This window comes from Prionailurus viverrinus, chromosome B4, assembly GCF_022837055.1.
Source record: "Prionailurus viverrinus isolate Anna chromosome B4, UM_Priviv_1.0, whole genome shotgun sequence".
Classification (NCBI taxonomy): domain Eukaryota; kingdom Metazoa; phylum Chordata; class Mammalia; order Carnivora; family Felidae; genus Prionailurus; species Prionailurus viverrinus.
This window is the reverse complement of record NC_062567.1, coordinates 74,040,322-74,055,589: the sequence shown is the minus strand read 5'-3', so window position 1 is coordinate 74,055,589 and position 15,268 is coordinate 74,040,322. Positions and strand designations below refer to the sequence as shown.

At 41.6% G+C, this 15,268-nt stretch overlaps 1 protein-coding gene across 5 annotated transcripts in view; it reads left to right on the top strand.

Annotated features, from left to right (window-relative positions):
- LIMA1 (LIM domain and actin binding 1) overlaps positions 1 to 12,635 on the top strand; it is an 85,835-nt gene extending 73,200 nt beyond the window's left edge. For 3 of the 5 annotated variants that reach the window (XM_047866074.1, XM_047866072.1, XM_047866073.1), the window contains exons 9-11: positions 994 to 1,106; positions 8,098 to 8,231; positions 10,341 to 12,635. In XM_047866074.1, coding sequence (XP_047722030.1) covers positions 994 to 1,106; positions 8,098 to 8,231; positions 10,341 to 11,349 — 1,256 coding nt within the window. In that variant the 3' untranslated portion in view covers positions 11,350 to 12,635. The remainder of the gene's footprint in view (positions 1 to 993; positions 1,107 to 8,097; positions 8,232 to 10,340) is intronic. The other 2 variants (XM_047866077.1, XM_047866075.1) reach the window with 1 other exon arrangement.
- Positions 12,636 to 15,268: the final 2,633 nt, after the last annotated feature.

The window sequence follows — 15,268 nt, the reverse complement described above, 5'->3', positions numbered from 1 at the left end:
CCTCTACCAAGGACAAAAACATTTCTTTTTTTTTTTTTCCTTACTCTATCCACATTTGATTCTGATTTTCAGTGTATTTTTTAAAATATTTATGGATTTCTAGCTTCCCCCAGGATAATGACTTTACTAGACATTGAAAACTCAGCAACTAAAGTAGAAATATGAGCTAAACAAATCTCTAGTAAATCCTACCTCAAAAAATTTCAGAGAGAAATCTGCTGCTTGAATCCAGGAACATTCCTTTTGCAAGCATTTTGGTTGGACTAGAAATTTTTCTCAGTTTTGACTAGGTTTGCAAAACACTTGAAAAATAAGCCTAAGTCTTTTAGTACTTTGTTGACTTAACTCTAGATTTTAAGGAATTCTCTAATGGTTCCTTAGTAGCATTTTTCTGTGCCTGTTCAGAGTTTTCTGCAGTTAATATATTAGCAGGAAATTAACTTATCCAGGTGACACATCAATGATTATGGAAAAAAAACACCTCATAGAGCCTTTTTCCATAATCTTCATCCATGGATGTCTGCTATAGGATTGATTAAAAAGACTGTCAGATTACACACACACACACACACACACACACACACACACACACACACGTGTGCACATGCACATGATATGAAATTTCTACCCTCACATTCCTTCATTTTCCCAACTCCAGAAGGAGTTATTGGGGGGTGCTGACTACCAGAAAAGCCATCAATGTCTACAAACAGCCTTTAAATATAACATCCCACGGTGGGGAGGTGGGGACGGGGGCTGGCAGAAAGTTCTTCAGATCTGGTGATTTGGATTTCTGCTGTGTGTGGCTAAGGGTGAGAAAGCCTCCCAGCTCAGAGTCTAAGAGCAAAGCTTTTAGCATTAGAAAAGCTGTGTATCTCCTGGCGTGGAAAGGACCTGTCCTGTAGTGAAGGTGACAAAACTTTGCTTTGGAGGGGAACCATTTCTGAGACTTGCCAAGAGGTGCTATAAAATTTCTTCCTTTTGAAACTCAAGCAGGTAACTTCCTGGTTAAGAGTGAGGTCCAGCAGCCTGTCCATCCCAAGCCACTAAATCCAGATGCCAGAGCCTCCAGCCTCTCTGAGAGTTCTCCTCCCAAAGCATTGAAGGTATGAAGGCAATTTCTCTCTGAGCCTTTAGACATTGGTTTACTGGTAGATCTCATTGCACTTTATACCATTTATGTTCATTATAACTTATTTTTGCTTTCCTGGGGGTAAAAACACCAAATAAGGGCTTACTTATGCCAATCACTTTCCCTGGAAATCTTGTTTTTTTCTGCTCAAATGTTTGAGCCAGGAGGAGAGAGGTTCACTAATAGCTCTCATTTTGAAATATGGAAAATTCATGAAAGTTTTAAGGAAACCCAAAGTTAAAGAAAATTATGTTTTTTGAGGGAAAAAAATGCCCAAAGTCCATAAATCTGTGAAGGGGTAAAAGACCACAGACTGGGAAACTCAAGAAATCTGTTAAACTAAATCAGCTCGTTGGGTGGGAACGTGCATGTCAACTTCAAGTTAGCGGCTCCCTGGTCTGAAGAACTTGACCATAACATGATTAGCGGTTAACTTATTTAAAGAATGTGTACATCGCAGTGGGGGTTGGCCAGCCCATTTGCTATAAAAATGGGCATTCAAGGAACACTTATACTAGGGTGTATAATATTAGGTGTTAAGGAATGTACAGACTTTTTTATCCTAAGAAAACTTCACTAGGCTACTTAAACTGTGGCTGCCTTTTATTCACCAGTTTTTAAAAACAGTCTTCTCCCTTTCTGTGGACAAATATATACTCTCGTAAAAATAAACAAAGTTTAAGAAAAAAAATACCCAACACCTATTTTAGGCTTTATTACCTGACTTGTTTTAATGGAATGCTTTGCTAATGTGGTGCTAATGTAGCCATTTGGATTAATAACCAAACATGCCCACACTTCTTTAGTGTCTTTCTCCTCTGGTGCTCTCTTCAGTAGCCTGGTTTTGTTTAGAAAGTTTTAACATTTGAAAGAAACTCAGTAGGTAGAATTAGTGTTAAGATGGTATGTAACTGGCATCAGCCCTGTGGGTATCTCTCAACTGTGGGCATGACTGGTGCCTTGATGAAAGTTCTAGTGCACAAACAAGGGTGAAAAGAGGACATAGGTGAAGGTTTGCAACAAAAAGAAGGAAGCAGAGAATCCGGGATTTAAAGGGTGAGTTAAAGAAGGGAAAGGGGGGGGGGGGTGAAGAATGTAAATGAAAATTTTATGGGAAGCTGAGATTTATGAGGAGAGTGAAGTTTGTTGAAAAGGAGCAAAAGGTGAAGAAAGTAATAAGAGAACGCAAGTAAAGGGAGGGAAAATGGAGTTACGGTGATAGAGCTGCACATGTATTCAATACGACTCCCTCTTCTGACCTGAAAGACCAGCTCACGCTGTTATCAGTACTTCCTTTGTCTGGTATCTGGAGTCCAACAAAGTAGCAAATGCCATGGGGTTAATTTCTTTTCCGACAGCAACCCTGCCCAGATTTGAGTCCTTGGGTTGCGGTTCTGGATCAGGAACAGCCAACAAATCTGACTTAGCAATGGACTTAGGGACTAGGGAAATTCCGTGGCTTATCTAAGAACTAAAATCTGTTCTTGAGTGTATTTGAACTCTCAACCCAGTCTTGTTTCCCTCCCTCAACTGCTAGGTCAGACCTCCTGGTACTGGATTGGACTTTTGAGGTCCCTTCTTGACGTAGGCTCCAGGATCTGAGCTGCTGAGTGATGAGTGACAGAGTGCACCTCACTTGGGTCCCTCCCAGCATAACCAGGGACAAGAGGAGGTGGAGATGAAGCCCCCTGTGCACCTGCCCCAGACCCATGGCTGCTTCCTCTGGTCACTCAGCAGTAGAATGCAGACAGGCATGCTTTCAGCAGACATACACCTCAGGTTTTGAGTATTGTGTAAAGACTGGAGTAAATGGACCTGGTTCCCTGTGTTTGCCTGTGGTCCAGAGCTCAAAGGATTACGGTGTGGGATACAGATGGGACTCAATCACATCTCCACTCTTATTTAAGGATAGTTTATTTTCTCTTCCTCAGATTTATCCATTACATTCTGAAGGCAAGTACAGACACACACACACACACACACACACACACACACACACACACACACACACTTTAGTGTCTATAGGTAAGACCTACTGATGTAATTGGTGTCGTGGTAGTAGGCTATGCAACAGAAGTTGTTTCTGCACTTGGGGAAATTACATACAGCTAAGAATAAAGTTGCTCACTCAGAATAGATTTTTAGGTCCCACACATCCTGGAAAAACTGTTCCTTAGTGCTTGTCTGTCTATTATTGAAAATAGGGCATCTAAGGTAGAGATTCATTTCAAACTTTAGCTTGATAAAGTAAAAAAAAAAAAATACTAGTCTTTACAAGTATGAGTTTTATTTGTATATTTTGGACACTGGCCGGATAGCTCAGTTGGTGAGACTTGGTGCCTATGAAATTCAAGTTGCAGGTTCATTCTCAAAAGAGGTGTTCTGGGAGCAGAGCTCAGTGGACCCTGGGGGAAGGATCAGGACTTTTCTACTCAAGAGACCCAGAGGTCTCTTGGGGTTTATGTCCTTCCCCTGAAAGAAGTTGTCCCTTAAATGTTTCCAGAAAGGAGGATAGGAAAAGGCAAGGAGATGTGACCAGCCATGGGAACACCCACTTGCCCTCATTAGGACAGACCCTTGCTGCTGATGGATGTGGAGAGAAAAGATGGCAGACTGCATGAGAGGATACACACTTTGCACCCCCTCTGTGCCCTGTCAGCGGTCCCTTCTTCTCTGGACAGGGTAGGAGGTTTTATGCTATTTTGCAAAGCTATCAGAATTATGCTAGAAGGTCATCTAGAATCTTTTATTTATTTATTTATTTATTTATTTATTTATTTATTTATTTATTTATTTCCTGTCCTATGTTATTACTGCTTTATCAGAACACTAGTACCTTTCCTCTATATGTAGAGCAATCTAAGATGTGAGTATCTCCAGAATGCTGTCAAAAAGAGTTTCACAGAAAGCCAGGGAAAGGGCCAAGGCTGCACAGAGCTGGCCCAACCATTTACTGTATGCGAAGAATTTCAGTTTAATTACCTAGATATTTTGCACAGATTGGAAAGGAGGGAATGAAAGGCATTTTGTGGTGTTCTGAGGAATGGCAGCCTGACATCAATACAGAATTTTCTTCTGACTTCACCACGTCCAAAGGTTAGTTAGCTTTACTGCTTGTTGCCAGCTACCCCCTCTCTCTATATATATTATGTGCGTTACATATATATCATCTCCCAACTAGAGCTTTCATTGGACTGAAACATAGACGTAAGGCAAGAGGGTGAAAGAATGCAGATGTAACAATTTATTGGAAAAGTAGCTTTAAGTAGGTGCTGACCACCTACTTAAAGACCTGTCATATGGGAAAGACGTGACAGTGTTTATGAACATCAATTATGTATGTATTACCTCATTCATTCCTGAATATCCCGAAGATGTTATCTACATATTTTAATTTGAAACAAAGGGAGGAAGTAGTTTGAACAAAGTAGTTTGTTCCAAATGCTCAAGTGAGATTATTTTCATTTGGGTTAGCATCTGCTCTCATCCCCAAGGAGTTTCCTTTAGTTATGGAAAATTAACATTCCGGGATAATTTAGAAAGTGCTCTCTTGGTTTGTGAGTCGGGAGTTCCAAGTTTTAATTTGAAGTCTGCTACTGACCATGTGAGCCTTGATAAGGCACCTGACATTCTGGTGCTGCAGTTTCTACATGTGAAAAAGAGTGAGGGAGGAGAGATGAAAAATACCTTACTAACTGAAAAATATATAAAAGATTAAAAACCGTCTAACGTTCTGATGCTGGCAGCATTTTAAAACGTGGCTGCGCCAGGTCCAAGCATGCCATGGAGGCATGGGCAGGATGTATGCCCGGCCTACCATAATGGTGGAGATTTTTGGGCACTGACTGTGCTTCCTGTTGTCTGAATAGACATGGGGGCAATTACAGAAAAGTGGCTGAGAGCCCAGGACAGAGGAAGTAAAGGGAAGGCACAGACACAGCCACTCTGATTTGGCACATTACCAAGTTGGGATCCTCTTGACTTTATGAAACTCTGGGGCCCTCGGGCAGCTGCCGCATAAACATTAAATACTATTGCAAAGGGTCTGTGTAAAAAGCTGGATGGGAATAATGGGACTCTGATAGGTCTGGCTAGTTAGGAGCTTGTGGTTAGTCAGATGTTTGGGCTAGCAGTCTATTAATTTGATGTTGAGGAGAAGGAGGATGGCCTTTCAGTTGTGTGGGCGAAGGCCCCGTTCAGGAGAGAGCCATTGTGGGTCAGGTGTGGGAGGTGGTAAGACACTAAAGAATTGTTAATGAGACACTCCTCGTGTGGGTGAAAGCTCAGAAGAGCTCTTTCTCCTGAGCTGGGACATGTTCCAGCCTCAGGTAGATACGAGTGAGGCTGATTTAGCCACAATTAGTAGAAATACTTGAAAAAGAAAGCAAACATGGTCTTATTCTTGGATCGGAGCCTGCACCTGAGTTTCAGCTCAGCTGTGGTAAAGCGCTCCAGGGCACTCCAAATGCTGTGTATTCATTGAAGGTTCCTGTTTGTCTCTTCCAGCTTCTGCTTCCTGCTCCGGTACCTAATTTCTGCTCCTGCCTTCCACTTTCCTCCTAACGTGAGCTCAGCTTTCAGCTTTCTCTCAGGTTTTCCTTTCTGTTCACTGGGCCGCACCCTCCTACAGTGTGTTCTCTGTATGTTTGTAATGGAGGAGTGCTCTGTAGGTCTTCGTTCCCCATTAGCAGAATAAATAATGCCCGTCTCCCCTTGTACCGTGTGAAATTCCCGTCCTCTGCTCTGTCTTTACTGACCAGAATGAATACTGTTCTAAGTCAAGTGTTAAAAATACAGAAGTCCCCCTGCAGCTGAAAAAGATTTTTAATCTGATAAATAAATACATTTGGCCGATTACTTTTACATTATGTGAACAGTGATCTGTACAGGATCTCTCCAATGCCATCAACTGTACTATGATACCCAAATTTTATTTTGTATTTTAACATATTTCCTGCTTGCTAGACGAGGACCTAGTTCTTTTCGAAGAAAACCCAATTAAAACTATGCAATGACATCTCCACTTAGTCCTGTCTTGTTAGAAGTGGTCATATAAGAATTCTGAACTCTGGGGCGTGGCTCAGTTAGTTAAGCATCCGACTTCGGCTCAGCTCATGATCTCACAGGTTCATGAGTTCGAGCCCCGCATCGGGCTCTGTGCTGACAGCTCAGAGCCTGGAGTCTGCTTCAGATTCTGTGCCTCCCTCTCTCTGTGCCCCTCCCCCATGATGCTCTGTCTCCCTCTCTCTCTCTCTAAACATAAACAAACATAAAAAAAAAAAAAAGAAATTCGAGCTCCAAACAATGCCCTAATTACTTCCAACAGCATTCAATTACAATAACATTTGATCATATTTAAATACCTCCCCTACACTTGGTAAACTAGGTTGAACCTGTCTTTAATTATTACAGTTTTTCTTTTTAGGACTCTAACCTTAGGAATGGAAGAGGACTGTTGATAAGCCATTTCCACTCAGTTCTCTTCCTTCATTCTTAAATCCCTTGGTGCTGTTTGGGAGTTTACCACTAAACTCTAATAAACTCCCTTTTATAGAGCTTTCCCTTTATGGCCATTTTTTGGTCCATTTTCTACTTTTGTTTCCTATCCAAATCTACTTGGAAAACCATTCCTATTTTTTGCTTTACTTCCTGGTGAATCATATAGCAAGTGAACCAGCAGTCTGATTTTTTTTTTATGGGACTATTTTCAGGTTTTTGTAATGAAAATTCTGTCTTGCCCATGACCTGGTTTATTTTTAGGCTTATCTTAACTATTCAGGTCCTGGACCTCGGGACTAATTTATGTTATTTACCACCACCCGGGTCCTGGCAGCAAAGCCTTCCCCAGGTGTCTACTGAGAGCTTCCTGGCCACCTAAGCTGCTTCTGCATTTGCTGGATAAGGTGTTTCTCTTGGGGTAAGAGTTATTTACATATACCTAGAGACTTCTTACCCCCCACCCCTGGTGGCCATGTTACCATTGCTTATGTAAAAACTTGCAGTTTGGTAATTCTGGCTTTCATCAATGCTGGAATACCAACTATTTGGTGTTATTTAGGATTGGTAGCACCAGCTAGAACACCTGTGCTCACCCCACTTTTATTCCACACTTTATAGACAGTTCACGAATTCCTAGTCTATTATGACCTTTCACTCCCCATTACAATAGTTTTATTCTCCACTGAGTTGTTTTGTTTTTGTTTTTAAGTAGGCTCCATGCCCAGCGTGGAGCTCTAACTCATAACCCTGAGATCAAGAGTGGCAAGTTCTCCATACTGAGCCAGCCGGGCGCCCTTCTCCATTGGTTTCTGAGAAGATTCTAGCTTTGTTGGGCTGTGCTGTCTTCTGGATGTCCTAATAAAATAGTTTGTCTCTTTAAAATTATTACATTTATCTGTCAGCTTTGACTTACTTCAAAATATTATGCCTAGTGGGTAAAATAATATGCCAAATTAAGAGTATAAGCAGAGGGGACTAAAAGATACTTTATCAAATTGTCTTTTCCTCATCCCCAAAGTTAAATGCTCTTCCTCTCCTTTAAATTTATCCCCTTCAGAATCTTACAAAAGTCTGTCCTGCTTTTACTAGGCACTGGAATCAAATAAACTTCTGTGTGTGATGACATTTTCTCCTAATTTCCTGTCTGTGGAAACATTTTTTATGTGCTTTTGTGTGTATGTGGTGGCTTGTCTAAGCCTCTCTCTGCAATCCAGCCCTAGCTCCACCTGTCCTTGGTGGCAGCTACACTTGGGGCAGCCAGGCAGTTGGGGAAAGGAATTCAGGAGTGCTTCCTGGCCTTAAAGAGAACTCTTTAAGAGAATCATAACAGGCTTAGTGTTCCTGTGAGAATTGACAGGTAAGGGCAAAGAGCCTTTAGCTGACAAAGTAAAAGCAGGGTGCCTCTCAGCAGAGCACTAACTCATCTTGGCCGGTGCTTGTTAAAGCTGCCCTTTTCCTTTTCCTAGAAGTTTCAGGCACCTGCAAGAGAGACTTGTGTGGAATGTCAGAAGACAGTCTACCCGATGGAGCGTCTCTTAGCCAACCAGCAGGTGTTTCACATCAGTTGCTTCCGGTGCTCCTATTGCAACAACAAACTTAGGTAAGCCAACCAAACCAGCTATCTCTGTACAGTTGGACCTCCGGAGGGCATGTTTGGCTTTTACAGCACTGGTGCTAAAAGCTGTTATGCCAAGAGCACGCTGTTGAAAGCCCTTGAAAAACATAAAAAGTATCATTTAGTGACAAGTATTTCATATCAAATGATAGTGGTGTTTGGAACATCTTAGTACATTGATATTTTAATTTACATGGAGCTTAAATCTTATGGGTGGCAGGTAAAACCCCCCTGTGACTTAATTTAGTAGAATATTTTCCTTTGGTCTCACAGAATCTTTTTTTTTTTTAAGTTGATTTATTTATTTGAGAGAGAGAGAGAGAGAGAGAGAGAGCGCGAGCTTGGGAGGGGCAGAGAGAGGGAGAGAGAATCCCAGGCAGGCTTCACACTGTCAGCACAGAGCCTGATGTGCGGCTTGAACCCACGAACTGTGAGATCATGACTTGAGTCGAAACCAAGAGTCGGACGCTCAACTGGCTGAGCCACCCAGGCGCCCCTTTAAAGCTAAGAAATCTTAAGAGTTTAGGGGTGCCTGGGTGGCTCAGTCAGTTGAGCATATAACTCTAGATTTCGGCTCAGGTCTTGATCTACAGTTTCGTGAGTTCGAGTCCTACATCGGGCTCTGCAGTGACACCGCAGAGCCTGGTTGAGATTCTCCCTCTCTCTGTGCCCCTCTCCCACTTGCACTCTCTCTGCCTCTCTCAAGATAAATTAAAAAAAAAAAAAGAGTATAGTTGTTTCAGCCCTTACTTGAAAATGTCCCAAACACTGTGTAAATGGTAATAATAGCAATGATAATGGGCACTGAAGAGCACATATTCTGTATATTGCTTCTTTTTATGTGTGACAAAATAATTATCATTTCTTCCAAGTAACTCAAAGTATGGATATAAATGTGGCCATTTGGGGACATATTCCATATGAACTCATTTTAATCATAGAGTTTTAGAGAAGAAAGTAACCAGGATGTCACTTCCTCCAGCTTTCCTTTCAGAGCAAGCATTCCTTCTAAAACACTCTTGAGGGGCACCAGGGTGGCTCAGTCAGCTGGGTGTCCAGCTCTTGATTTGGGCTTGGGTCATGATCTCACAGTTCACGGGTTCCAGCCCTGCATCGGGCTCTGTGCTGACATCGCGGAGCCTGCTTGGGATTCTCTCTCTCTCTCCCTCTCTTTGTGCCCCTCACTCAGTCTCTCAAAAATAAATGAAAATACTCTTCAAAGACGTGCTGGCGTCTGTGTGGCACTTCCACAGGGGTCGATACCGCACTACCTTGTTCCAGTGTGGGGTAGCTCCAGCCCAACAACTTTTCCTTCTGTTGAGCCAAAACGTTCCTCTGTAACTTCCGCTCCTTGGTTCTTTTTCTGCCCATGGTATTACTTTTTTTCCCCAAAGCATATTTTTCTAAGCTGCTGAATTTTTGTATCTCTTCTGTGGAAATGCTGTTGTTTTCATACCCCCTTCGAACTGTGTTACCCTGCAAGAGACACCAACTCTCCTAAAGGCCTGTCCAGCACTGACATTAGGGTAGATTTACTTCCCAGCTACTGTGCTCCTATTAACCACATTCACATTCATTCACTAGTGTCTTGTGAGTGCAAACCATTTGCAAAGCATTATACCTACTCCTGTAGATATGTATTTTTAAATTATAACACACATGGGAAACAAGGAGGAAAATGATTCAGCTTTGTGCAAAGGAAAATATCATTATAAGGAGTGAAAGGTTATAAATGCTTAGGAAATATATGAGTGGTCAGAGATAGGTGGGATAACCTGGGGAAGACTTCTTGGAAGAAATTTTTTTTTTTGAACAGTTTTGACAGAGGGGAGTGAAATCATTTGAAAATAGGAAGATGTACCACATGAATGTCTTGTGAAGCTTTAGGCCTAGAAGTGAGCATGTTTTTTATAAGGGTAATAAACGTGCTTGAGAGGGAGGGGGTAAAGAATCCTAGGTGATTGATGTGCTTTTAAAGGTATTTTTCTCACTTAGCAACTTCTGAAAATACTGAAGTTGCCAAATTTCAGCCTGCTAGTATAAGTAAGAGTATATAGATACCTCAACGTTATGCTCTTTTTCTTTTAACAACAGTCTAGGAACATATGCATCTTTACATGGGAGAATCTACTGTAAGCCTCACTTCAATCAACTCTTTAAAGCTAAAGGCAACTATGATGAAGGCTTTGGACACAGACCACACAAGGATCTGTGGGCAAGCAAAAATGAAAGTGAAGGGACTTTGGAGAGACCAGCCCAGCTTCCAATTGCAGGGGAGACCCCTCAGAGCCCAGGGGTCGAAGATGCCCCCATTGCTAAGGTGGGTGTGCTTACAGCAAGTATGGAAGCCAAGGCATCCTCTCAGCCAGAGAAAGAAGACAAGCCAGCTGAAACCAAGAAGTTGAAGATAGCCTGGCCACCCCCCACTGAACTTGGTAGTTCAGGAAGTACCTTAGAGGAAGGGATCAAAGTATCCAAGCCCAAATGGCCTCCTGAGGATGAAATGAGCAAGCCTGAAGCTCCCGAGGATGTGGATCTGGATCTGAAGAAGCTAAGACGATCTTCTTCACTGAAGGAAAGAAGCCGTCCATTCACTGTGGCAGCTTCATTTCGAACCACTTCAGTCAAGAGCCCCAAAATCCTATCCCCACCTATAAGGAAAGGCTGGAGCATGTCAGAGCAGAGTGAGGAGTTTATAGGAGGAATGGCAGCAGAAAGGAAACAAGTGGAAAATGCCAGTGCCTCCGAAAAGAATGGTAGTGTGGGAAAAATAACCAGGCAAAACAAAGAATCTAAAGGAGGGGAGGCAGGGAGGAGAAGTAAGGAAGATCATGGTTTCGAGATGGGGAGTGAGAATCTTATAGAAAATGGTGCAAGCTTAGATGAAAATGATAGAAGCCTCAAAGAGCAGTCCCCACTAGAACCCAAGTCTACAAATTGGTCCAGCTTTTCAGAAAGCACCTCCCCTAAAGAATTCACTACCCAGCATCAGAAATCCCAGGATGTGGGATTCTGGGAGGGAGAAGTAGTCAAAGAGCTGTCTGTGGAGGAACAGATAAAAAGAAATCGGTACTACGATGAGGATGAGGATGATGAGGCATGACAGACTGCAACGGTGCTGGGCCTTAAGTCTGTGTTAGTGTTAGCAAGCCACTGCCCTTTATCAAAGTGATGCACCGTAAACAGGTGTCTTAGCATGAACTGTCATTTATGTGGAAGCAGTTCTGGAGGAGTTCTTGCTTCAAAAAAATCCCATACTGCAGCTTAAGTGAACCAATTCTAAACGCTATAGATAATATTACTTCAGTCCTCTATTTTAGCAACGATGATATACATAAGTGCTTTAAGGTCTTATGGGGGCGGGGGGCGGGTATGCCAACTGATGTAGTTCAGACTCCACTGTATTCCCAAAAGGCAGTACAAAAATAGACGATTAGTAGCACATTGTCGCACTTCAACTATGGAATTAGGGAACACACAGAAGGGGTTTAGGGACCTAAACATTATGACTGACCGCACTTTAGTATAAAGGGCACAGTTTGTATATTTTTAAATGAATACCAATTTATTTAGCATTCATCTGTTAAGAAATCAAATATGTAATCTTTAAAACATTTTTAGGTTAATTTTCTCACTCTGATATACATGGGGAATTTCTTGCTTTGCATCCCGTTCTGTAAGCCACATCCTGAATTGGATTACTGAGATATAACACAACTGTTCTTTTGGGGCACTTTTTGAGCACATTTGGTGCTTGGAGAGATCCACTCTCTCTCAAATAAGCTCTGGTATTTGCCAATGAGTCTGACTACACCCCAAGTGATTGCTTTCTTCTTTGGTGGTATCTATGGGCTCATCATATACTGAAAACTACAATATTTTTATAAGATCTTTTGTACTGCTGTTTGCCATGTTGCATGTTAAAGCAAAGTGAGGAGTTTAAAAAAGGAATAACAGAAAAAACTGCCTTAACCCACTTGAGCTCAGACCTCCAAGCCCTATATTCCACTTCTGATATCCCCTTTCTGGGACACTAGTTTTTTAAATACATACCAGCTCTGAAATGTATTGATTCTTATGGCAGACAGTATTCCCAGGGTGCAATTAAACCAATTACAGGCCTTTGTGTGTGTGTGTGGGGGGGGGGGGGGGGGGGGGTTCTAGTAGTTAAGGCTTTGGAACATAAACTTGAGTACACTTGTTGTACATAATCGATATTCCAAATTGTATGTGGGGAGAGAGATGTTTTAAGCCATAGGCTTTTCTTTGTCCTGCATTTTTAGGGATTTAGCTCTAATATTTTTTAGAGATGTAAAATATTCTGCTTTCTTATACTCTTGCTTAGTCTGAAACATTTTTATTCAATAAAGCTTTTAATTTACATCTAAACTTTTCAATGTTCCTTTTCCATTATTATTTTACATTATGACAGTGTCTCAAGACCTTTTACTTTAGCAGTCTGGGAAGAAAGGCACATGGGTCTGATGCATTTTAAGGGAAGAGAGGTGTTATGAATATATCTCCCCACTAGGTGGTGGCATTGGGTCGATCTTGGGCTTTGATCTTTCCTAAAAGAGGACAAATTTTTCTGAAAAATTGAGAGCAACTTGGCAAGAAACTTAGTGTGTACATTCAAAATGAGCTGTGTGTTTTAACAATTCAAACTCTGGTGGTGGTTTTTTATTGTTAATTGTACTCAACATTTAATAATTCACCTTGCAATTATGCCTAACATGCTAAAGGGAATTTCCAAATGTCTCTGCTTGAAAATGGATGTTTTCCACCCTGGGCAGAGGCATAGTTGGTTGTTTGATTTCCTTGCCTGTAGAGGCAACTGCCCTAATAGTTAAAACACTTGTTGTTGTTGTTGTTGTTGTTGTTGTTGTTGTTAATGGAAGTGTGGGAGTGTGGATTTCCTTGGAGATAAACACACTTTTTGAGTCATCTGTTACATGTTCCAGGGTCTTGCCTGGTCTTCCAAATGGATGGCAGGGTACTACTTTCTGCTCTTGGTCCCATCACAGGCTGAAGTCCTTTAGAAAGTCCTGTTCACTGAACAGTTAATCCAGAAGCTCCTGATGACATTCATAAACTATCGAATCCTGGCTTGAGTTTAGCTGCCTTTACTGTATGACTCTGCTGCTCCAACCCATCCACATGGTACTCACTGGGCCTACTGATTTTATACAAAAAAGTCTGAGTACCTATGGCCAGTATTTATGGATATCAGTTGAGTATGTCACCATATATCAGGTATGCAGGGACTGAGATTAACCTTAGAAGAAATGTTTTCTTTGCCATTCAAAGACTAAGACAGATATATTATAGGGACAGAAAGTAGAAACAAGGACTAGCTCCATATCAATATAATAAAAGGTGGTTCTTATCAAGAGAATGACCAGGTAACACTAAACATCCTTAGAAAACAAAAGAACCTACAGCCAAAGTGTTTCTCTCAGCTTTCTGAATGAAGGCAACTTGTTTGGGCTTGGTAGGTCAGTGGTGGCAACAGGTCCTGTTGGTGAAGCAAGAAAAGGGGCCAGCTTGTAACCTGAGATGGTTAAGGAGACTCTTCATGACTACTACGGGACCAACTTAGTTCTACCAGCTTGCTGGTTGAATCACTCCTGGACAAAGTGAAAGTGGCAGAAAGTTTACATTCATTACACATTTCCTTAACTATATATTTTCTCACACTCAAGATGTCGAGAAATGGTACAAATGTGTTTTGGGGGGGGATAGACCTTGAGACCAAGATCGCTGTGTGCTTGAGCCCGCATGCCAAATTCTTTGTCCCCTGGGGCTCTGATTTGAATTCCCAGGAATCAGCGAGAGTTCACTTCTTGTTCACCCTTGTGGTGCCTGGGTGGTTCAGTTGGTTAAGCATCAGGTCATGATTTCACGCTTTATGGGTTTGTGCCCCTCATCAGGCTCTCTGCTGTCAGCACAGAGCCTGTTTCAGATCCTCTCTCTCTCTCTCTCTGCCTCTACCCTGCTTATACTTCCTCCCTCTCTCAAAAATAAGTAAACACTACTACTATACAATACAATACAATACAATACAATACAATACACCTTGAATATAGGGTGGTAGTTACCACTAAGCTATTGCTGGGTTTGGACAAACATGGCACCATGTAGTGGTTCTCAGACCAGCTGCAGTGGCATTACCTATGAGTTTGTTAAAAATGAGAAATGCAAACTCATAGGCCCCACTCAGACTCACCTCCTGAATCAAAAGCAGAATCTCTTTGCTAAAAGAAACCTTTTAGCAAACTCTCCATGTGGGAGATGGAACAAGCTAATATCTGGGCTGTGGTACCCTAAATTTGAGAACCTTTGAGCTAAAGCAAACCTAGTCTACTTAGGATGGCACACTTTTTTCTCCTGTTTCCTGTCCCCTTGAAACTCTAACTTCTGGTGTAGGCATACCTTACTAGTTATAAAGTTACTTTATCTGTCCTTGAACAAGAGGTAGAGATTAATTTCTTTTAATCTTTTTTCAGATCATTCTAGTTAGCCTGTGGTAATTAACCTTGTAGCCAGGTTTGAACAGACAGCAACCAGAGGTCAGGAATCTCAGGCAGTTGAAGGACATTTTGAATTTAGCTTTCTGAAGGTTTTTTGTCTGTGGCTCCCCTTCTTTTTTGTGTAGATCCACAAAAGAGTTAAATGTTTACTGTGCAAACCTAAAATTAAGGAGGTTTATAAGGGCTCAGTGTTTCAGAGTCTAAAGACTTTCTAGCTCAGAAGCCCTGCTCTACCACGATCCTATATAACTTTGGGCAAGCTGTTTGATCTCTATGGACCTCAGTTTACCCATCCATAAAATAGTAAATAAAACAATACCTACTTCATAGAATGATGGAGTTAAATACCTGGTGTAAAATGTTCAGTGCAGTACCTGGCACTTGGTAAGCCTCATTAAATATTCGCTATCATTTATTTTTCTTTTTCCTTTGTACTTTTCTTTGTATGATATCCTTTGGCTATTTTCCCATTTCCTATTACCCATGAGAAAA